Source organism: Ammospiza caudacuta, chromosome 10, assembly GCF_027887145.1.
Source record: "Ammospiza caudacuta isolate bAmmCau1 chromosome 10, bAmmCau1.pri, whole genome shotgun sequence".
NCBI lineage: Eukaryota > Metazoa > Chordata > Aves > Passeriformes > Passerellidae > Ammospiza > Ammospiza caudacuta.
Window position 1 is genome coordinate 14379772 of NC_080602.1, and position 24048 is coordinate 14403819.

The following is a 24048-nucleotide window of genomic DNA, read 5'->3' on the forward strand; positions in this document are numbered from 1 at the left end:
TCTGCTCCAGGCTGAGCCCCCAGCTCCCTCAGCCGCTCCTCACAGCACAGGCGCTGCAGACGGCGCCCAGCCCCGGGGCTGTGCCCGCACACGGCGGGGCCGGGACGCGGCAGCCCCCGCTCCCCTCACGGGCAGGGCGGGCCCCGGGCGGGGCGGGCGCTCCGGGCCAGGTGCGCCGTTCCGCGCCTGCGCAGAGGCGCGCGCCGGCCGCGCTCCATCCGGGCACCGCGCTCATTGTGCGCGCGGCCGCCGCGCTCGCCCGCCCGCTCTAAAATGGCCGCCGCCGCCTCCGCTCCCGCCGCCGCCGCTGCGGGGGCTCCCGCGGCTCCCGGGGCGCCGCCCACCGAGAGCAAGAGGATCAGCGACCTGCGCGTCATCGACCTCAAGTCGGAGCTCAAGCGGCGCAACCTGGACATCACCGGCGTGAAGACGGTGCTCATCGCCCGGCTCAAGCAGGTGAGCGGCGGGCGCAGGCCCGGCCCGGCCCGCCCCGGCGGCCGCTGTTGCCGCCCGGCTCCGGCTCCGGGGGCGGGGCGCCGGCGGCCCTGCCGCTGGCCCGGTGCGGGGGGCGGGACCCGGCCCCGCCGCGCCGCCGGTGCCCGGGCCGGGGTCCGCCCCGCCGAACCCCCGGCGCTGTGCGGCCGCTCCGGGCCGGGCTGGGCGCGGTGTCCCGGCCGGCGGAGCTGCCCGGGCCGGCTGTTGGAGCTCGCCCGCGGCCTGGCGGCCCGCCCAGCGCTCGGCGGCCAGCCCCGGGGCGGGCTGCGGCTGAAGGGTGGCCGTGCTCCCCGCTGCCCTTAGTGCCATTACGGATGGCGGTGTGGCCTTCTGGTGTTACGTTTCCAAAGAGAAGCGTGCGGGTCCTTGATAAGCTGTCCTTCCAAAGTGTCATTTTAACAGCTGAAACTCTCTGCCTTCATCCTTACTGTTCCCTTGCTCTTCTCCAGCTTTAACGCAGAGTGTTCTGCTAAATATTCTTGAGATGCCGAAAGAACTGTTTGGCTTACAGACTTCTGCTGAAGTCAACCTGTCCAGCTTTCCACGGAAAGCCATTAAAAACTATTTTTTTTTTCTCATTTAGGCTATTGAAGAGGAAGGTGGTGATCCAGATAATATTGAAATAAGTGTTTCAGCTGACACACCCACCAAGAAGCCAACTAAAGGCAAAGGTTAGGATCTGTTGATATACTTCATATTCTTAGACAGTTTTTTTTTTGCATGTATCATCTTAAAGAAGGACTGGCGTATATTTTGGGTGTAGTTGTGACTTTACTGTTTATAGCTTCTGTCATATCAGAAGTCCTTTGCCTTGCATGTCTGTTGTCAGTAACTGTATGTAGACAGTGTATGGGGATGCTAGAGAAATATAGATGGAAATTGACTGGATTAAGAGATGTGTGTTCTGATGTAGTGGCTGTAGTGCCCCCAGCTCCTGGAGAGCTGTGCTGTGTGTGCTGTAGGTGAGCTGGGAGGGGTTTGGTGTGTGCTGTGCTCAGACATCCTGAACATGACGTGCTCCAGGTGAGTCCTGGCCACAAGGATCTGTGTGACAGCAGAGGCTCTTCAGCCATCAGCAGGTGCTCACTTGGCTGGAGATGAGGGCACAGCAATATGTGGTAGGGGGTCACTCCCTGAAGAGGGCTGTGTAGAGTGGGTGTGTTAGCATGCTCTCTACTGAAGACAGGGTTTATAAACATTAATTTTCTGAATAGGTGTTGAAGCTTCACAGTGGAATGTCTAATTAGGAGATTTTAGTGTTTCTCTTATGAGACATTAATATTTAGATTTTGTGCTGATCTGTTTGGCAGTGATTTTTTCCAGATTTTTCATCTCTGTTTTCTTTTGCCTGAGAATTTAAATACTGTTTTGTGAGTTTGGAGTAGGGGGATTTTAGTTTGTGTTTGTGTTTTCAGTTGTTCTGGGAGCATCTGTGATCTGTTAGTACTGGGAAAGGACCGGTCTGCTTCATGCACAGCATTTTTCATTGAACAGACACACTAAGAATGTTCACACATGTGCTACAGGGGCCTGAACAGTCTTATAGCACTGTCTCTTGTCATGGGCTGAGTTTTGTGGTGAAAATGATTATTCAGTCAGTCTGGTGCTGTGAATGGTGAAATTAGGAAGAAAATCTGTCTGCTTAGAAAGTTTGAATAACTTCTTGCACTTTTCACGCATTAGAGAAGTGAAAGGAAGTAAATTTTCAAATGTGGTTTCATTTTTTTTTTCTATGCCATTACTTTATTCCCTGCTTTAGAAAGGTAGCTGCTGATTAAGATAACTACATGGAAGCTAAATAAGGAAACTCTTCCACAGTTTTTCATGCAGATCTCAATGGCTCCATGTTCTGCTGTGGCAAACACTTCCCTTATCTGCTGCTTTTTATCCTCCTAGTCTCCAAACTAATATCATGATATGCATCATGTTCTTGAACTGGTTTCTTGGGCAGTGAGGCTGTTTTGTTTCTGCAGAGGTAGTTTGCCAAGCAGTGCTGCTGCCTGGGGCAGGGCTGCAGTGGCTCTTCCTGCCACCTCTCCTGTGCCCCAGATCCTGATGCATGTGTGATCTTGGTAAACCTCAAAGGAAAACACAGTTTGTGAAGTTCTTATCAGTTCACTTTGCAAGCTCAGGAGTTTCTCCTCATTACTTTTTAGATTGCAAAAGTCTTATGAACAAATTTTGTGCCAAAAGCACGGCAAGTTCGTGGTAGAGCATGAAAAATTTCATTGTTTTGTTTAGGGGAAGTATTTTTTTATGGTATTGGTTTATTTCTAACTGTGTGAAATTATATAGGGTTTGATTTTTAACTACTCACTGTGAGGTGTTTTTCCTCTTTACTGATTTTGCTGACAGATTGATCCAGGCCTTTTTGCTAGTGCTTGTTGTCCCCCCACCCTACAGCTTCAGACTAATACTGATGGGTCTTTAATTATTTTACTGCTGGACAGCAGTAAAATTAATGACATTACTGGTTCTGTAGTATCTTTCCTTGTGCTGTTATTGCTGTACAAGGGAGAGTAGGAGTATTAGGTACTCATTTACAAGGAAGATACATCTTCAGGAAGGGCCAGGGAGTGGAAGTGGTGATTAAACCTCAGAGCAGCCAGAAGGGGAGGCCAGTGGGAGGGAAGGAAGGAGGTTGTCCTTCCAGAAAGTCACTGAGTGTGTCTGGTGCCTGTAGGGTTTAGATGTGAAAGTGTTCTCTAACCAGTTTTACTGGAGCTCTTGAGGTCTGTGGCAAAAGTGTGATTCTGACTCCCTAGCACTGTGTTACAACAGCCTGGTCTGGAATATTTATACAGGCCAAACTAGAGTGGGATTGGGTGTGTGTATTGGGGAGGGAATGACACATTTGTTTCCTTGGTTGTTGTTGTTTTTTTTTTTTTTTTTCTTGTAATGTTTACTAAAAGGGAGGACAATACTCAAAAGATTAAGAGTGGGACTTTATTTCATCCAACTTAAAAAATGCTTGCAGAAGGATTCTGTAATCCAGCAAGAATCCTTGATGAATCCTCATGCAAAGTTAGTAGAACTTTAACACTTTTTCCAGGTGCTACTTTTATTAAATAATTAGGGTAGAGAACTGCAGAGCAGCTAATCAGGAGATTATTCAGGTATATAGGTAAGATCACTTGTTTTGCCAATTAAAGTTTGAAAGGAACAAATGTCAAGTGTTCCTTTTTTAAGTGCCTCAGCTGTGTCTCCACCCTAGCATTTAGTAGCTATGGAGGAATTTCTTTTTATAAAAAGATGACCGTTTTTGGAAAAAGCTTATCCTTTCAAGCCTGACCATTCTGCTGCCTAGTCTGGTATCTAGAGGAAGTTACCTTACTACTACTATGAAATATTTTTCTAATGTTTCTGATATGAATGCTCCTTTGAAGGATCTGCAGTCAAAAATGCTGTTGGATATTGAAATATTACAGTTGGTAATTGAAAGCTACTTTCCAGATGAGTTCTGGAATTAGTGTGGGTGAAGAACAGATTTTAGGCTGATAATATTTAACTTTGGAGAATTAATGTGAGCAAAGATGTTTATTTGCTGCTCTGCAAGTTTCTGAGGCCAGTTATAATCCTGTTAGTCTGTGTCTTAAGTCCCTCTCTAGTTTGCGACTGAATTTCCAGTTTGACAGTACTGTTTCTTGGATCAAAAGCTGACAGCTGACAGTGGCTGGCTGGTACTGTTGCACAAATAACTTTGACTTCTATATTAAAACTGTTTAGTTACTTAAATATAAGAACAAAACAAAGTAAACTAAGTTGTACACTTGGTTTTCGCAGACCTTTCTTTCTAAAAACAATGAATGCCTAAGAACTGTACTTTTTAGACACAGCAGAAGACTTAAATGTTCCTGTACTTCATGGTACCATTTCAGAATTAGAAAAGGATTGTTTACTTTTGTTAATATTGCGGAAAATGATACTTTTCAAGTTGCACTAGACCTCTTAATGCTATAGAAGGCTTATTCCATTGTAAGGATTTATCTCCTCTTTCCCTCTTATCCCATGTTTTTGGTGAATCTTTAGCATTAGTGTGACAGAACCCTGTTGGGAGTTTCAGCAGGAATACCAGAAGAAATACAAATACTAATTCTTCCAAAATTTTCTGATAAGTATGTGTCACTCTGCTTCTGCCTGGGATGCAAATACCTAGTTCAAGAGTTGTCCAGAATACACTCTTCTATAATTCTATAAACAGCCTGAATTTCTCACATGGAGGACCATGAATAGGTAGAATAATCTTGTGCTACTGTAAGGCTTATAAATGAAATGAAAGCTAAATCTGCATAATGTAAAACCAACAAAGATGTTATAATTCTTCTGCTTACTTATAAGGAGAATATTTGTTCTCTGTGCAAGAGTCTGTTGCAATTTTATGGTGTGTAGCAATTGCTGTTGCCAGAAAAGGGATTGAGCATGGCTTGTAAAGCAGTGCCATCACTGCAAGGTAAATGAGTATTTGTGTTGTTAAGCACCCAGATCTGTGGTGAATGCTGCATACACACTGACACTTTCAACAGCCACTGCTTGGATAAACCTGTACAGAAACTTGGGTGTTGACAGCTTGTGTGACTGGAGACCAGCTGTGCCTCTTGTCTGCAGAAGGCTCAGCTGCTCTGGCTCTGTGTATTAACTTACCCTTCAATCAGGTCAGCACTGGTCTCCAGTAAGTTCAGAGCAGCAGTCATTTTCTGCAAGGTGTGTGTTGCAATCTGATTTTAGTTATGAGAATTTAAGAGCCAAGTTTGCCTTTAAGCAGCCCACTGTAAATGACAGTCAGACAACTGTTGAATTTTTTGTGGATGCTGGCTTTTTGGCAAGTTACTGTACCAACATCTGAAAACTGTGTCAGAACCTTGAAATGCCACTTTTGAGTGGCGTAGTGTAACTCTAACTGCAGCAAAGTAACCTGAAGCACAGAACTTGAGAGGGAGAGCAAACAGAGACCACTTTCTGGCTTGCAGCTGAAAAGTGAAGGTCATTGTTCAGGTCTGGTTCTGCCTTGGAATACCTCTGGTACTCAGGGTGAATGGGACTTGCTACAAAGACAACAGGCATAGTATAGAAGGGCTAATGAAATCATTACTTCATCTAGCAGCAAATAAAATAGCTTCATTACTGACTGCTGTAACTTGCTCTTGATGAGGAGCAGTCAATAAATCACAGTTCTCTAGCTGCTGTTGCATAATGGTGGGGATAATTAAGGTAGCTTTGCCATTGGTTTGGTTTTCTTTTCTGTTCCCTATAAAGTCTCACTTCTAGTCCACCAGCCATACCTCCTCAGGCAAAATGATTTAAATTATTTAAATAGCTTTCATGATAGTCTATGCTAGAGAGTTGCCAAATGTGTTGGGCATCTGCCCTGTGTGCCTGCCTGTCTCTGTGAATGCTTAGCTGGAGATGGGATGCAGGAAAAACTTGGTCTTTCAGGTTTAACAAACAAACTGAAATGTGAGAGGGTAAAACAGAAAGCAGGAGTGTGTGTAGAAATCCTTGCTGTTTCTCATTGCTTTTTGTTTATGTTGAAGGTATCTGGGATCTGTAGATTCTATCACAGAATGCTAAAAAGCTAGCACAAAATTTGAGTTAGTCTTTGTTTCAGGCATCAGCTGTGGTGCACATCAGAAACTGTCCTTTCCAGTGGAAGTCCTCTTCCTGAGAAGAGCTGGCTTCCCTTAGCATACCTGTGCAGGGGGCTATTTGCACCAAAATCTCAACAAATCTATTGCATTACAAGTACAAAACTGGACTTTCTGTGGGTTTGGGGGTTTTTTGTTTGTTTGAAGTGAAATAAAATCAGTGACACCGACTTTAGATTTGAAAGTTTAAATCTCATGTTTTGCAGTCACAGAAATAGCTTCTGCCCTGTGCCTTTTCCTGAAGATCGGTGTGTGCCTGTGCTGAAAACAGCAATGTGCTTTTTCTAGGAGTATGGTCAGAGTGCTGCCTTTCAGGGAAGTGAGTAAAAGCAACTGGAATCCAAGCAAACCCAAAACAATAGTGTTGCTTCTTGCCCTGTAGTTCAGGACTGTCCAGCTTTGAAGTGCATTTAAGGACTGCATATGAAAGACCACAGAAATTAATGGCTGTAAAAATTGAATATTTCAGCTAACAGAGATGTCCATACTGTGTTGAACTTTGCCTTATGGTTTTCTTTTATATCCCTTTGGAATAACTATAAAGTTGGTTTAGCCATTCATTAGAGGTTGAAGGGAGGAGGGAAGATTCTATGCCAAAAATGAAGCATTAAGTGCAAATTATGACTGCCATCTCATTTGCACTTGAATTGACACTGAGTTTCAGTAGAAGATACACTAAAGACACTTCCTAACAGAGCTGCTTTTGTACCTTGTGCTACTGAAAACTGTTGCATAGGCTAATCTTTGATAGACTGAATCAAAGAGACAGAATGTTCTTCAAAGGCTGTGTTTGTGTGGAGATGTTTCTGTCTAGTGTTCTTGGGTCTTGTTTTCCAGAATAAGGAAATGCAGTGGGTTTCAAAGGGAGCTGTGTCTAGTCATCACCCCCACAGAGACATCTCTGATAGAGAAAAGTGTGCCTGTGCTGGAAGAGCAGAATTCCTCAATGGCACAGGCCTTAATACAGTAAAGCATATGTAGAGAGCATAAGTGCTGCACCTACTCAATTCTTCTGCCTCACTTCATCCTCTACTGAAAAAGGTGGCTTGGAGAGGCTTGTAATTGCCATGCTTGTGGATATTCAAAGATGCAGCTAAATAAAGCCCTGAGACATTCTGTTGTCCTTGGAACTCCACTGTGATTTTCAGCAGGCAGTTGGGTGGGCTGGATGACCTTTAGAGGTTCATTCTAACCTAATTTCTCAGTGATGTTAGTTACCCTCTAAAGCAAGACCTTTCCAAAGTCATGTCTAGTTAACCTCAGTAATTCTGGAAATGTTTAGTTTCTAGTTTAGTGTTCTCCTGAATTCCATTAGCACTCAAAGTAGAAGGATAGGTATTAAGATCACTAACTTGAATGTAACCACTTGTTTATTGAACAGAATTGATTGTTCATTCTCACTCAGCTGACATTTTATTTCCTTATCTTAAAAATTACTCAGTTTTTGGAGGGCTGTATTATAGTGAACAATCCAGCTAAACTACAACAAGTAGAGAATAATAAAGTAAGGCTAAACACAGAATCAGTATTAAAAGTGTGCTCTGCATAGCAGGTCTAGCCTCAGCATATCCCATCATTTCAGGTAAAAAGCAGGAAGCTGATGAATTGACTGGTGATGCTTCAGTGGAAGAGGACTCCTTTGTCAAGGTAATAAAAGTATGTAAAAACTTTTCCCATTTTGTATTTAAAGTCAGTGTTTGACTTCAGTTAATGAAAAAGCTTCCATTTTCTTTGTGGTAATTTATGTGGAAGTTTGGAGCTTTGTTTTTACTGCATTCAGTGTGATGCCTAAGGGTATGAAGCTGGGGGGTTTTTAAAACATGGTATGAATTTTATTGTGCACGTGAGACACGGATTCAGCAGTGAAACACTGATTCTAGCAGTGATTTTTTTAGACAAAGCTAATACTTTTAGTTATATTAAGTATTTGTGTTCACACCAAAAGGAAAGTGAATTGGAGACTCAAGATGCAAGTGATCAAGATGGAAATGATGAATTGAAAGACTTCAAAGAATCTGTTGAAGATGAGAACTTGAATTCTAAAGAACTACCATCTTCAGAAAAGAAAAGATACCATGACCCGGAGCCAGTGGAGACAACAGAAGATGTGGAGAAGGATTCTGAAAGTCAGGTACTTGGCTATATTTTACATGAACTTTTATCAGCAAAACTTACATTTTTTCCTTAGTGTTTTTTACTAGGAAGTCAGAACTAGTTTTTCAGTTTGTCTTGCTTAACTCTAAAAGATAGGGTTTTTTCTTTTTACTCTACTTTAATATTTTCTTTCTATTTGCCTTGATTTGTATTTGAATAGTCCTGAAACAAATGTGGCACTGATTGTTAAAATTCTGCCAGAGTCCATCCAGAGTTAGCTCCTAAGGGATCCTTTTCCCTTGTACTGGCAGTGACTTGTGCCTTTCAGTTCAGTGTTCAGATCCTTTACATCAGGAGAACTGCTCACGGATGTTCACATTGTTGAGTGTGTATCCACTTAAATGTTTAGTGATCTAATGGAATCTCTTGACCCCCTGAATGTTTGAGTGTCTTGTAAATAGTTTGCCTATCTTGTCCCTTTTCTATTTCTATAGGAAAATGAAGGTCCAGACATAGAAGATTACACTTTTCCAGCTGTCCATGTGAGTTCTATATCAATTCTCTTAAGCTGATTTTCACGTCTTTTTAGTTAGAAAAGATCACTTTATACTGGTTTTTCTGTTCCAGCATGCATTTTAGAGTCAGATGATGTAAGACTGTGAAGGTACACTGTATGGGAAGCTTTCATTCAAATGTTTAGTAATGCAGATTATTGTGATACCAGCTAAGTAGACCTATTTAAAGACACAATTCATGTCTACAGTTTAGGAGTATTCAGTGCATAGACTTCACAAAGAATATGTTTCACACTCCCTTAAAAACTTATCAGAGGGCTATGCCAGATGCTGTTGTACAGCCTGTACAGGAGTTTACAACTTCTGTTTTATGTAGAAGTTTGCCCTGTGGGGAGTGTGGAATGGGGCATGGTTGTTTAGGGATGCTTTTTGGTGTTAATACTAATATCAGATATCTCTAAGCTCAGAAATTGATTCTGAGTTCCATGGAACTGATGTCTGGAAAGTGACATCTCATACAGCATCTCTTGCTCTGTAAAGCTAATGAGAAATAAGTAAATACCCATCAAAATCAGAGTTTCATTTTAAAGTAGTTACTGCAGGGAGGCTGCCTAGTTTCTGACTTCTCTCTTCAGCTTTTAAAGCTAATGGACTGCTTGCATTTCTCTGAAAGCAGTAATCAGCAGCTTGGCATCCATTCTGAAGGCTTTGGTAAGACATGGAATAGTTTAGAAATGTCCCATTGAGTTGAGGGGGTAAGACAAGAACTGCATGTCCCAATCAACTGCAGACTGCAAGCGTTGCAGATAAATGCCAAGTTATTTCATAAAGAAGTTTCATAACATTTTTTAGTGATTTGACAAGGGAGGTGCACAAGTTTGGTTCCTGGACAATCTTTGGAAACAGTTTTCATTTCAGTATTTGCGTTCATACAATAGAAATGTTATGAAAAATACAAATTGTTCTGCTGAAGTTTAAAAATAGGAGACATTTAGTGTTGACTTCCTTTTCTTGCAGGATGGGGAAGATGAAGAAAATGAGAAAGGTATGTCTAAAGTTTAATAGAGTTCAGAGGTTTTACTCTGGTAGAGCAGGCAACTTTCTCTTGTAACATTCAATCTCTACTAATACTAGGCTTATCTCCAGCACTAAGTATCAGTTGTCTCCTCATTGAGCTCAGCACCTGGAATCACTGCAGTCAGTTTATTTCACTCCTAAGAGTTATTTACTCTTAAGAGTTGATTACAGTATTATCAGTTACTGTGGTGGATGTATAATCTAGTTGCAATACTATGATTCTTAATAAAAGCCATAGTATTCAAGGACTGATTTTAATGCACGGTAAGTGTTGATGCCAAAGCTCCAACTTGCACTGCAGTAACTGATGTTGAGTGAAATGCTGCACTCTCACACTGAAGTTGAGCACCCCACAAATGTATGGACCATCATATGCTTGGCTTACTGTCACTTAGAAATACCACTTGTACATAGGATGGTAAAACAGGTGTTTGCAAACCTGTGGAGTGGCACCATTTTTTATGCTGTGCTCATTAGTGAAACTATAGAAGGAACATAATGCATTTGGGCAAACAGACTTCCTGGACAGAAGTCATAAGGATTCTACATTTTGTGGACTCGAAAGGACATGGGACACCATCACTTGCCACAAGATGGAATGAACACATTACTGAAGCTACAGGATAAAACTACAGACTCCGTGTTACGAGGGACCCCGTGGCCGAAGTGTCTCACCTGTGCAAATCCAAGAAGATGGAGATGTCTCTGTGGGACTGAGATGGAAAATCTTTCCAGTGGATGAAGACTGAGACCATTTGTCTACGAACTCTGGATTAAGGCTCACCCATCCATGTTCTGCAGCAGCCTTGTACAACTCACTTGACTGCCAAGCAACTGCTTGGGAAGGAAAGGAGCAGCGAACACCGGCATGGAAGACTGGCTGGAATTCTCCAAGACTGTGATTCTTTCGGATTTGGGAAGGCTAGAAGTTCTGGAACCAGGAAGATTCAAAGACAGATTAAATCAAACTGTGAACATCCAAAGCAACTATGTTCTTCTGGTATGCTCAATCCTAAACTGGAAAATGGATACTTCTTATGAAGAACGGGTATCTCCAGGATGGAACCGTATTCTCCCTCCTAATGTTTTGGTATTTGTCTCTAGAAAATGTGTTTTGCCATGAAGAATAAGTGATCCTGGGTAAAGGATTTATATTTGTGTTAATACACCTTGTGTTTTTTTCTAACCTTCCATCAGTGCTAATAACTGGCTTTGTATTTTCTAGGTCCTATTCTAGCTTATGCATATGAAATTGTTTAAACTTCTTGTTTTGCCATATTTATTCCTGTTAAATCCTCTTAGATAAAGCAGGTTCTGGTGATGGTACACAAGAAGTATCTAAACCTCTTCCTTCAGAAGAAAGCCTAGCTGAGGCTGATCACACGGCTCATGAAGAGATGGAAGCTAACCCCTCTGTGAAAGAAGCTGAGGATGATAACATATCGGTTACAATCCAGGCCGAAGATGCCATCACTCTGGATTTTGATGGTGATGACCTCCTAGAAACAGGTAAAAATGTGAAAATTACAGATTCTGAAGCAAGTAAGCCAAAGGATGTGCAGGATACCATTTCACAGAGCCTGGAGAAGGAAAGCAAGGACTATGAGGTGACTGAGAACCATAAAGATGGTAAGAAGGAAGACTCCGTGAAGGGTGATCCCGTCAAGAAGGAAGCCAGAGAAAGTTCAAAGAAAGCAGAATCTGGAGACAAAGAAAAGGATACTTTGAAGAAAGGTCCCTCGTCTACTGGGGCCTCTGGTCAAGCAAAGAGGTTTGTTTTTCTATGTCAGTTCTTTACGATACTGAGTACCAGCATTCAATAAGATCACTCTACATTAAGGGGGTAGCAGCAAGAATCTTATAATTAGTATCCTATGCTCCTGCCTGTAGGTTTTTTGACCGCCATAAGTTACTTTTTAAAATTCAAGATCTTCGTATAGACACTATGTCCTACTGATTGCATTGTCGAATTGTCAGCATTTATTTATTTTTTTCAAATTGACGATTTTTTTAAATGTCCTTGTGATGATGGTAATGAACAGCTATCAGTTCTAAGAACACAAAATGAAGTCAAGTCCCCGTCCTGAAATCTGGAGAAGATTGCCATATATCCACTGAATAGAGTTGTCAGAAAATCTAGATCTTCAGGCATCTTGGGGAAAATCAGTGCAAGAATCCATAAGGGAATCATTTGTTCAAATATACAGTCTGGCCCTTTTTCATTTTTATTTTTTGAAATGTTAACTTGTCTGTTAGTGTTAGTAGTATAAAATGCAACACCAAATTCTGTAGTTTCAACTTTCTTCTGATTTTTTTAATTTGCTTCTCTAGCTCTACTAAGGAATCTAAAGAAAGCAAGACAACATCAAAGGATGATAAAGGTAACTATTCTGAATTAGAGTAGTATTTCTTGAACTAAATGCTTTCCTGATTGAGAAATTGCTTGCCACATAATAAAATGGTTTCTATGATTTAACTCAGCCATCTCTAGTAAATTATGCTAGAGGTACAGTAGGCATTTGCTATATGTATGTGTCCATATATTTTGTTTCTCTTTATGCCAGGTTTGTCATAAGATCAAAAATACTTAATTCTAAAGACTTGATGAAAATATGTTCTTCTATTGCAAAATACTTTTGGGAGCAAATTCATTTAACATTTCCCAGGTGTTTGTTTTGATGAGAAGCTATAATTTTCAGATAAGTCCGCTGTAACTTACAGCAAAACAAGCAAAAAATAATTGCAAGTACTTAGATGTAATGACAATTAATTTTTGTCTTGTTTGTAACTCATTTTTATTTAATTCTATTCTAATTTAATTCTAACTCATTTTTAAATAAACTAAAGTCTCAGACAAGTACTATAGCTGAGATGCCAGCTTGCAAAATTGCACTTGTGGCTGTTTAATGTATTAAATTTGAACCTTGGAGCCTTGGAGTTTCCACCTGTTTCCATAAAACCTTGTGTTGTGATTACAAATTTGAAGAGTGGAGCTCAAGAGCACATTAATGTCACCAGTTATACTGGTGCTTCATGGTTGAAGAGATGCATTTGTGTGAGCTCATGTGTCTCCTTATTTTACCTACTCCCTTTCTGCCAAAAACCTTTGTCAGAATTTCTGGCATAACACTAAGGAACAAATGAAACTTTACCTGATAAATGGATTTGAGAGGAAATTTTTTGTGGCAGACATAATTGGGTCTTCTGTAGATGCTTACAATGAAACTGAAAGCAGATTTGCTGTGTCCTCATTTATGTAGCATATGTGATAGCCTTACAACAGTTACTATCATAGTTTTCTTAATATACACAGCCAAAGCCAGGATAGTGGCTGATTCATGGTGTTTATTGATTAAGTGTATCACAGAACCACAGAGTATTATGGGTTGGAAGGGACCGTAAAGATCATCTCGTTCCAATGCCCTGCTGTGGGCAGGGACACCTTCCACTATCCCAGGTTGCTCCCAGCCTTGTCCAGGGATGGGGCAGCCACAGCTTCTCTGGGCAACCCATGCCACGGCCCACAGGGAAGAATTTCTTCCTTATATATCTAAACTAATATCAAGATAACCTCAGTATGATCGTAACTGGGATGTTGCCTTTTGTTCAGTTAATCTTGATGCATTGAAGAAACAAAACTATCTTCTCAAGATGGTTAAATTACCTTTTAAAACTCTGCATATCACCAGATTTTCCAGCTGTCAAGATGGAGACTAGCTCTGGTCTTGCCTGTAGGACTGGCTACATTTTAACATATCCCAAAGCAGTTCATTTATTTAGCAGCAAACAACAAGCTGAGCTACATGACTGAGGGCTGAAAGATACTGGGAATGAGATGACATGAATATCTTTTGAGTTCTTACTGCTGTGTTGTTGCAAAAATACCTAATATATGGGGTGAGGGGAGTATTTAAGTCACAAAGTGTTTTTCCAGCTTTTATTTAGAATTTTCTTTAGTATGTGGGAAATAATTTTGGTGGGTTGTATCTAGTTCTACATCCAGTAGTATTTTTAAAAAACTGCTCTGGATGAAGCCAATACTCTGAAGTTGTGGAAATTGATCACATGATTCTGGAGGCTGGGATTATCCAAGTCTCCTGTATTTGCCTTTCTGTTGTCTCTGGTAACTTGAGCACTGTACAGACATCATGATGGAGAAGAAATACTGTGTGCAAAAAACCCCTTTTTATGGATGGTAGCTAATGATAAGAGCCAGATATTGAAGCTAAATGTACATACCCAGATGAGGAGTAAAGCATGCCTTTAACAAAGATTTGTATTATTTTTCTGTCTCTATCCTTTGAATACAAGCTAACCAAACTGTTGGTCTCAATACCTGGTTAAATGAATGAAATCTTATAGCATATATTTTTTTTTTCTATAGAAATCTTTTCAAGAAAGGTAACCAGATAAACAATTACTTAGAGGTAACAGGCTAAGTTTCTCTTTTCAGCAACACTTTAGTAAAATATTCATGTTACCTTTGTCTCCTTAATGTTTTGGCTGTTTGTAAAACTTGTTGCAGGAAGCACGAGCAGTGTTAGTGGTAGCAGTGGAAGTTCAACTAGGAACCTCTGGGTTAGCGGACTGTCTTCCAACACAAAAGCTGCTGACTTGAAAAATCTCTTTGGCAAATATGGAAAGGTATTTTATGGGCTGTGATACCATGTGTGTGGCATGTGTCTATTCCTCCTCCTCTACTCAGTTACAGAAATTAATACTTGATTTAAATAAGGGTTTGAGAGGAAATGTCTGACCAGTGCAATCTAAAACCCCATATTGCAGCAGTAAGAGTGTATGCTTACAGGAAGAGCCATCTATTCATTTTATAAGAAATTTTTCTTCCTGTGGAGGTAAGATAAGTACAAAAGAAATTTCACAAATACTTGAAAGTTCTGGTCAGAACTGGCTTTTAAAATAATGATGGCTATGTTCCTTTGTAGCAACTGTAACCATGAGTGCAAGATAGCGTACTAACTGATAAAATTGTAATACAAATAGTGTTTCTAGAACATCCTGCTTTGGGAGGTTGTTTCTAAAATGTGTTCTGAAGGCTTATGAACGGGAAGAATTGGTAAGAAGATGTCATATTTAATGTATGATGCTTTAGGAACTCTTTCAATGACTTGATTTTTTTTTTTTTTTACAGTCTGCCTAAATTAAGTCTCTTTTCCCAATTTTGGTTAATTGAAACATACAAATTCCATAGAACAATGTAGAAATCTTGAAAGCTAAGCAGTCTTCTAAACCCAGGGTTCTCATTTTCCCAAAGAAGTTGCTGATAACTCTGAATTTGTAGTGTTAGTGTAAGCCTGTGCAGGTATGGCACTATTGTATCTTGGGAACTAGTTAGAACCTGAGCACTGTGACTATCAAATATGTGTATTGATTTTGGCATATCTGATGTTTCCAGTGAATTTAGTAGGTGATATTATTTAATGCATTCACAAGTATGGACACCTGAGAGTATATTTTGTTGAAACTTCCATTTACTTGGCTGTTTTCACTGTAAAGCTGGTTGGTACTTACATTTATGTAGCTTCCCAGTTTTAAAATTGATTGGGAAATATTTCATGACTGTACCATGACAGTCTAGACAGCTAAAAAGATAAAATTGATGGCAGCTAGAAAGATAAAATTGTTGCCTTTAAAGCATGACTATGGCAAAAAGACTGGCTCCAGTGGCCATGGAAATTCTAGCAAGGAGGAGCACAAAGGTTAATACCTTCTCAAGAAGCAGATGTCAGAGCTGACTGCTAAAATGGCTTAACTGGCACACTTGCTAGATGACTTTAAGAGTTGGCTCCCTTATTGAGTCACTACATAATGCTGCTTATACCTTCCTGCCATTAATTGGCAGCTGCTGACTTTCTTTGTGGGGGTTAATCTGTCAGAGATGAACCATCAGATTCAGGTCAGTGCTTTTTCTGTGAATGAATTTTGCCAATAACGGAAGAGTAGCATTTAGTTAATGGGCATGAGGAGGTGACTGGTCAAAACAGGATGCAAGCATTAATATTCCTTAATGTGCAAGTTGGGATGAAGTTCTCAAAGCTTTTGAGAATTTGGGAGTGTCAGTCAATCTTTGTAGCGGGGTGGGAGTTATGTTGTTGGTGAATTGAGTGGGTTGGGTTGAATTTGTTTTGTTTTCTTATATACTAGGGTAAAAATCTTACTGCAATACCATACCTTCCTTAGAAATGTCTCTCTTAGAACCTGAATTCTTCCTGTTTGCATAGGTACTTGGTGCAAAGGTGGTCACAAATGCACGAAGCCCGGGGGCAAAATGCTATGGCATAGTAACAATGTCCTCTAGCACAGAAGTGGCCCGGTGTATCGCACACCTGCACCGCACAGAGCTGCACGGACAGCAGATCTCTGTGGAGAAAGTAGGTTTCATTCCATGAAGACTTTACCCAAAATAGACCATCTTTGACAAGAATCTGTATTAACCTATTTGCTTTTGAAAAAAAAAAAAATAGGTGAAAGGTGATCCCTCCAAAAAAGAGTTGAAGAAGGAAAGTGATGAGAAATCTAGTTCGGGTAGGAGCGTAGGAGATAAGAAGACTGCATCAAGTGACAAAGCCAGCAAGTAAGCAATTTCACATCTTCTGAAATTGTGAAAATCCTCGAAGCTGAATTTCCCTCATTAGATTTTTGTGTTCTTTTTCCGAATAAGAACTCCGTCAACCAAAAAAGAAGAAAAGAAATCAGAGAAATCTGAAAAAAAAGAAAGTAAAGAAACCAAGAAAACAGAAGGTAAAGATGAGAAGAGTGATAATGGAACAAGTGGCCCTAATCAAGAATCCACTAAAAAAACTGAAGAAAAGAAAAGAATAAGTATGCCATATAGCCATATTTCCTCCTGTTGAATCTGTGTGTCTGACTTGTCTTGGGGGCATGTTCTTGCTCTTACTGGAAACCAGACAGTTAAACAACTGTTCTTTTTTAGACTCCAGTAACACATTTATTACTTCCATACTTTATACTAATATTTAATTACAGGCATGTGCTGGTATGCTTCTCCTACCAGTACCAGTTCACTTCAGAGATTTAGAAATTTCACTAAGAAGAATTTTTAATAGGCAAATAGACATAGCTGTGTGTGTGTTTTTAAACCTTCTTTTATTTTTTTTTTTGTTTCCCCCCTTTACTAGGTGGTAAAAGCCCAGGTCAAGTTGTAGTTTTAGACCAAACAAAAGGAGACCAAGGCCACACTAGGACAGTTAGAAGGGGAAGGTTTGATAAAGTAAGTATCTATAGATTTGATGCAATCCTTACCTGATTTGATCCTGCCTTGCAATTGATATTTGATATGCACTGAAGAGTCAATAAACTATCACTAACTGTTAAGCTTAGATAGAAGCTTTGTATGCTTTGGGATTGCTAAGTCATTAATCATACTTGAACATAGCATCCAGAAATCTCCCTAAATGAATGAGACTTCTGAAATAACCATTGTAATCTCTATCTATAGCCACAGATATTGAGGAACAAAGAGCGTATTATTCAAGAGAAAGTGAAATTCAGGGAATACAGGGGTAGAAAGGATATCTTGCCTTTTGAAAAGATGAAGGAACAGAGATTGCGAGAACACATGGTTCGGTTGGAAAGGATACGACGAGCTGTTGAACTGCGAAGGTAGTAACCCAACTTTTTGCTAAAGGCTATTGTATACATTAATTGATCAGATACTATATTTAGAAACCTAATCAGAATGCATTCTGTCAAGCCTTCTAACCAGATGTTAAAGTCTGGCACTCTATCTAACATAGATACCTAGGATACCTAACAGTATCTTTATGGGAATTAACAAACTCCAAAATTTTTGTGTAATCTTTTAATAGCTGTATATGTACACACACAGCTTAGAGTTTGTTACAGTGGGGGGGTCTATCTCATAAATATTACTGCATGCCAGTTTTCTTTTCGGAAAGGTGAGAAGTACACTAGGAGACAGGGCTAAAAGTAGTGTTTGGTATTTGCTTGTTTGTTTTCACACTGAGAATGTTATATGTCTAAATGACAAATCAAGCCTGATACAATCTTGACCCTTTAAATAGAAAGACCAAATGGCTTCACTGTTCTGTTATTCTGTTTTCATCTGGCCAAAAGCTTGCAAAGAGCAGTTAAATGAGCTGTGTTGTTAGCTGGGTTTCCCAAAACAATGGGAAACCGTTCCTAAACAAAGGAATTCCCAGCAAGCATAAAGCTTAAAGGAGAAAATGCCTTTTGTGCTTCCTCTAGGCTGTATTATGGGAGGTGAAAAGGAGAAAGCAAAATGAAGCTGTTCATGAGTCAACTCACCAGTGCAACTCAGTAATCATGATTGGCTGTCTGTCTTAATTTTTTGAACAGAAAACCCTAAGTAAATGTTTTGTTAGCTTGAAGATAAGAGCTAAAATAGCTTTTATTTTTTAGATCAAATCATATTCTTGGCTACTGAATACTGTTGTTGCTGTGTGCCACATGACAAATGAGAAATCCAAATTAAGAATAAAATACATCAAGAAATGATTCTTGAAATAACTTTACCTATCAGTTAATGCTAATGGTTCTGTAGATAAGCTAAAACCACTTTGGCTACTTGGGGCTAAAAGGAGTAGACTTGTGGTGCAAGGATTTCTGTGAAGAGCTTACTCTGAATTAACTTTTGAATGACTATATCTAAGGTGATGTTAGTTTTGGATGACAAAATTTTTCAGATGAATTTCTGCTCCCTCTTTTTTTTTCTTCAGGCGAAGAGAAATTGCGGAGCGGCGCGAGCGAGAGCGGATCCGGATAATGCACGAGCGAGAAGAGTGCCTGCAGAGGGAAAGGGAGAGACTGGAAATTGAGAGGCAGAAGCTGGAGAGGGAGAGGATGGAACGGGAGCGATTGGAGAGAGAGCGTGTTCGGATTGAACAGGTGGGCAGAGCTGTACTCTGGACTGGGCAGGAGCTCTTTGGAGCATGGCCCAGTTTGCCCTTGCAGGGAATTTTGCTCTTCACTCTTCTACCCAGTCCTTTTTGTTTCCTAAAAGCCAGCCAAACATTACATAATTCACATTGTACAACAACGGGAATCTTCATCTTGTTTGCTTGGGAGTAATTTGATGTAAAATGCTCGCTACTGTAGCAGCTTTACAAGTCAGTCTCTAAACATGAAGTACAATAGATCACTTTGTCTATACCACTCTTCCATAATTTGACTGGATTTTTCCTATAGAATACCACTGCAAACTTCAAGAAGTGTTTCTGGCCAATAAGTACAGTAGTAATACAAGAAATTACCTGGAGACATTTCTGTGTAACAGCCAACAGCATATTCAGACCTGTTGTCTACTTTTTTAGAGAAATTTTCCCTGTGCTCTTTAATCTTAGATGCTACCCAAGGATGAATTTTATCAGATAACTTTCAGCAGAAAACTGACAAGGGCTATGTTTGGATCCTTGCTAACTGTTCTCTGTGTATCTCTAGTAAAGAGCTGCTCTGTTTTTGTTCCTTTGGTGGCAGGAGCGTCGGAAAGAAGCGGAGCGAATCGCGCGGGAGAGGGAGGAGCTGCGGCGGCAGCAGCAGCAGCTCCGCTATGAGCAGGAGAAGAGGAATTCTTTGAAACGGCCACGGGATGTAGATCACAGGTAATTTTCAAACTGGTCATTTGCAGTGCATAATAAAAAGAGCTGCAAACCCTGTATCAGATTTGAAAATGCATTTGGACCTGAAGCAGGTAGTCTTCACAAAAGAACTGGATTTCTGGTATTTGTTTGGTTTGGCATTAGTTTATGACAAACATGAAACACGCCTTATCTGTCAGAGGGAGCTTTGAAATTAGAGAAGCATCCCATGAATTAATTCTTATTGTGTGGGCAAAAAGCCACAATCTAGAGCATTTGCTGAGAAAAGCTGTTCTGCCTTAATGGTTGAAACTTCTACTTTAAGAATTCATATTTCTGCTAAATGGATGGTTAGTTTTGGGTGTTTTCTTAAATGATTTTGTCTACTACTCTGTAAAGAGTCTACCTTTCAGTGGCTTTCCAAAGGTCAAATGAGCATCTCCTAAAATAGACAACTGACTCTCAACAATTTTCTGCATATTAGGCCTTGATTTGGCTACCTGTGACTGATGAGGGTTCCTTTGTTTTGGCTAAAGGAGAGATGATCCTTACTGGAACGAGAGTAAGAAGATGGCTCTTGATACAGATGCACGTTTTGGCCATGGCTCAGATTACAGCCGCCAGCAGAACAGGTTCAATGACTTTGATCACAGAGAACGAGGCCGATATCCAGAAGGTTCTGTTCCATCATCTTCTTTTGATAGGTAAGTTTAAATAATGGAGCAGGTACTTGTGTGCCAGCATCTCTGTGGATTTCACTCCTGACTGTTAAAAACTGAATGTGGTGCTAAAGGCTTCACACAGTTCTGATATAATAGAATTGCAGTACTGTCTTGACATTTCTTGTCTTCAGGACTGGCTACTTTTATAATGGACTCTAATCTGCTTTTCTCTGAGGACTTTAAATTAGCTACCTGGTGGCTTTTTTTGTGAGACATTTCAAAAGTATTTTTGCAATTATTCCTTCCTCTTTCACATTTAAATACAAGTTCCCGTGGATTACCTGTGTAATTTACTGTGCAATAAATGCTGGTTCCAGATGGAATGTCATGGTTCCAGTAATCACTAGTAAAGCTAAGACCACATAATTGTACCTTCTGGAATTCTGCTTTTAGATTGCAGTGTACTAGAATTGTAAATACAATTCTGACTTGAGAAATAGAGCATTCCTCAGTGGGCAAAAAGGCGGCTCTGTAGTTGCTTAAATTACACTGACCAAAATAGAAACAAATAAATGCATAAAGAAATGTTTAACTGGCTGTTAGAACTCAAGCTCAAAATTACAATTGTAGAAATAAATACAGTTTTGGGTGGGAAGGATTTCTGTTCCACATATATAATAGTTCTGTTCCACAAAGAACTAATACAAAGATGATGCATGTGCTTACATGTGCAGAGAAAGGTGAAAATGGGAAACAAGCAAATGACTCTTTCCTACTTTAACAACTTAGGCGAGATCGTTTTGTAAATCAAGGTGAGGCAAAAAAGACTCGCCCAACAGCACGAAGGGAAGAGCCAGGCTTTGAGAGATACCCCAAGACCTTCAGTGAGTCCAGAAGAAATGAACCACCACAGGCAAGAAGCGAACTGCGGGACACGGACAGGCGCGAGGTGCGGGGAGACAGGGATGAGAGGAGGACGGTGATCATTCACGACAGACCAGACATCCCTCACGGCCGACACCCCAGAGAAACCGCCTCCAACCCACCCCGGCAAACCAACTGGAAGGGCGAGGGAGGCATCAGCACAGACAAACGGGATGGCAGGTAAATGTGCTGACTGACCAGAGAAAGTAGTGGTTCTTGTAGAGTTCATCCATAATTCCTCAAGAATTAGTGTGTAAAGAGAGAATAGACCCTCTCCTCCTAAAGAAAAGCATTGTAGGGTATCAAATGCTAAATCTCATCTAGGAACTGATTGCTGATTTCCAGCAGTCTGTTTTAATCATGAGTAGCAACACAGAGTTAAGGAGGCTTTTGTGTAGAATGCAGGTATAAACAAGTAGCATGTGAGCTTGAATTATTTAAAAAGCCACACAGATTTAAAGGAATGTTTCTAAGTCACTGCAGGTTGCTAGGAACCACAGGAATCTCTGCTGTCTATATGTGCTGTGATTTGGTACCAGTTCAACTATACTGAAACCCAAATTTTGATGAAAGCAATTTTTACAGAGGTGAGCGGCCGGAGCGGTCGGGAAGGGAAGTGTCCGGCCACGTGAGGGGAGCGCCGCCCGGGAGCCGCAGCAGCGCCTCTGGCTACGGGGGCAGGGAAGGAGAACGGGGCGTGATGGGAGACAGAGGTGGAGGACAAGTGAGTCACCTTCTTGTGTTTGTGTCTGTGAAGGAGAGGCTGGAAAATGCAGGCTCATGCTGGAAAAATGACCATATAACATCATCAAAATGATTCACAAGCATTCTGCCTATTTTCAAATTAGTTTTCTTTTTGTTAAAGGCTCTTTTTTAATCATGCAAAAATTACCCTATTCTTCTTGTCTGGCATCTTTATGTTGTCGTAAAGATAACTTTGTTATCTTTATGATAACCTGCATATTGTTCATTATTCTTTTGAACAATACCTGAGAGAGTAGGTGATGAAGCTTTTGAGAATTTGTTGTCACCTTTTCAGGGTTTTAACCATACAGTCTCACTGCCTGCTATTTTCAGTGCAGTTTGTAATTGTAATTTGTAACGTGATACTAAGTGAAAATCCTTCTGCAAGACTTGTTTTTAAAGACTACAGATTAACTCACTCCTGCTGGTAACTCCTGAAGTATTTAAAAAGTATTAATGTGTGACAGTGTTCACAGGGGTCTTAGGATGAGAGAAGAGACGAGGATCTGACTCTGTTTCAGAAGGCTTGATTTATTATTTTATGATATATATGAAAACTATACTAAAAGAATAGAAGAAAGGATTTCATCAGAAGGCTAGCTAAGAATAGAAAAAGAAGGAATGAATAACAAAGGCTTGTGTCTGAGATAGAGTCTGAGCCAGCTGGGCTGTGATTGGCCATTGATTAGAAACAACCACATGAGACCAATCACAGACCCACCTGTTGCATTCCACAGCAGCAGATAACCATTGTTTACATTTTGTTCCAGAGGCCTCTCAGCTTCTCAGGAGAGAAAATCCTAAGGAAAGGATTTTTCATAAAATGTGTCTGTGACATTAATGTTCTCCTTCCTGAGTTTTATGCCAGTGATAATGAGTTCAGGGCAGAATTGGAAGTAAAGTATGTGTTTGTGGAACCTCACTCACTGCATACCCACACAATTGTCATTAAGTTTGTTACCTAGAAGTCACAGGAATATTGTAAACATGTGTGAGCAGCCTGTGGACTGAAATCTTGAAAGACTTGTGTTCATTCTATCAGCTGTAAGCGTATCTTTGTTGACAGCCTGTTCCTTGTAGGTGAAACAGTCCTTTCTTTGTGAGAATGATGTTGTGTCCCTTCCTCCCCAGCACTACAACGAGGACAGACACGTCGTAGAACGCCACAGTCGTGAAGCTGGACCAAGGAAAGAGTGGCATGGACCTAGTTCTCAAGGAAGTGGCTACCATGACACAAGGAGAATGGGAGATGGCCGTGGAGGAGGGGGCATGATGGCCCCACATACAAGGTACAGAAAGCACTCCTTCCTCTCCATCCCCTACTGAGCCCCCTGCAGGCTGTGGTGTCCTTAGGAGGTGCAGCAGTGTGGGGAGCGGCAGGGTGACCCCCTGGCACAGCCCCAGCCCCACCTGCCCAGCCAGCATAGGGCTCCCCAGGTGTGCAGCACAGCACGGAGGGACTTCTTGCCAAGTCTCTTCTCCTGCATGTTTTCAAGTCTCTTTTGAGACTTACAGTTTAACAGTTGATAGGAGATATAAGAATGTTATTACCTGTGCACCAGGAGTTTAGGTATGTATCATAACACTTTTTTTTAAAACTTCTGTTTCCAGTAACTCTTCACCCATTAATAGAGTTGTACAGATCACAGGCAATTCCATGCAGAGGGGAAGTGGCTCAGGATTTAAGCCATTTAAAGGTGGACCTCCACGAAGATTCTAAGATCTACAGCTGTTTGGTTTCAAGATAACTTATTGAAATTTCTTGTAAACTTTCTCTGATTAAGAACAGGAAATCTTGTCTGGAAATCCTGGTTAAATTTTTTTAATTTAACATGATTATTTTCCTCTCAATTTTGGAGGCATTTTCATAGTTACGTTGTAATTTTGGATAGTTTTTGTGTATCTTTGATAAGCATTTTCCCTGAGGCACTAGAGCTGTGTAAAAAGACATTGGAACCAAAATATTTGTTAATTCTGTACAAAAGGATAGTTTGCAGCTGTGTGCTAGTAGTTTGATTTGCCAACATTAGCTCTCTGGTGTCATGCTTTAAGGTTAGCTACTTCTCACAACATCCACAATAACCTCCATTTTGAAGGTTGTCCGGACTATTATCTCTGCTTTCTAATTTGTAGAGAAATAAGATTTGTTCCTTCATTACTGGGTATTATGTAACCTATTTTTGCAGAAGGTACTGTTACATTGAGTGCATTTATGTGTATTCTTGCAAATGTATTCTTTTGAAATAAACCTTCATATTCTGTATAGCTTCTAGTAAGTCTTTAAAGCAGTCTTTGGGGA

General features: G+C 40.6%; 1 protein-coding gene across 3 annotated transcripts; it reads left to right on the plus strand.

Moving 5' to 3' along the window:
• Nucleotides 1-262: 262 nt before the first annotated feature.
• Nucleotides 263-24012, plus strand: SLTM (SAFB like transcription modulator). Of its 3 annotated transcripts, none has more exons than XM_058811303.1 (21): nucleotides 263-456; nucleotides 1079-1166; nucleotides 7720-7784; nucleotides 8083-8268; nucleotides 8726-8773; nucleotides 9764-9791; nucleotides 11126-11594; nucleotides 12155-12204; nucleotides 14349-14467; nucleotides 16063-16212; nucleotides 16306-16415; nucleotides 16503-16663; nucleotides 16981-17072; nucleotides 17301-17464; nucleotides 18562-18730; nucleotides 19319-19443; nucleotides 19956-20123; nucleotides 20871-21185; nucleotides 21579-21729; nucleotides 22881-23038; nucleotides 23361-24012. In XM_058811303.1, exons 1-21 carry the CDS (start codon nucleotides 274-276, stop codon nucleotides 23467-23469), a joined length of 3108 nt encoding a protein of 1035 aa, XP_058667286.1. In that variant the 5' UTR covers nucleotides 263-273; the 3' UTR covers nucleotides 23470-24012. The 3 variants fall into 3 exon arrangements, with proteins under 3 accessions (XP_058667286.1, XP_058667287.1, XP_058667288.1); XM_058811304.1 differs by having other exon boundaries at nucleotides 21591-21729; XM_058811305.1 differs by having other exon boundaries at nucleotides 16503-16582.
• The last annotated feature ends 36 nt before the right edge of the window (nucleotides 24013-24048 follow it).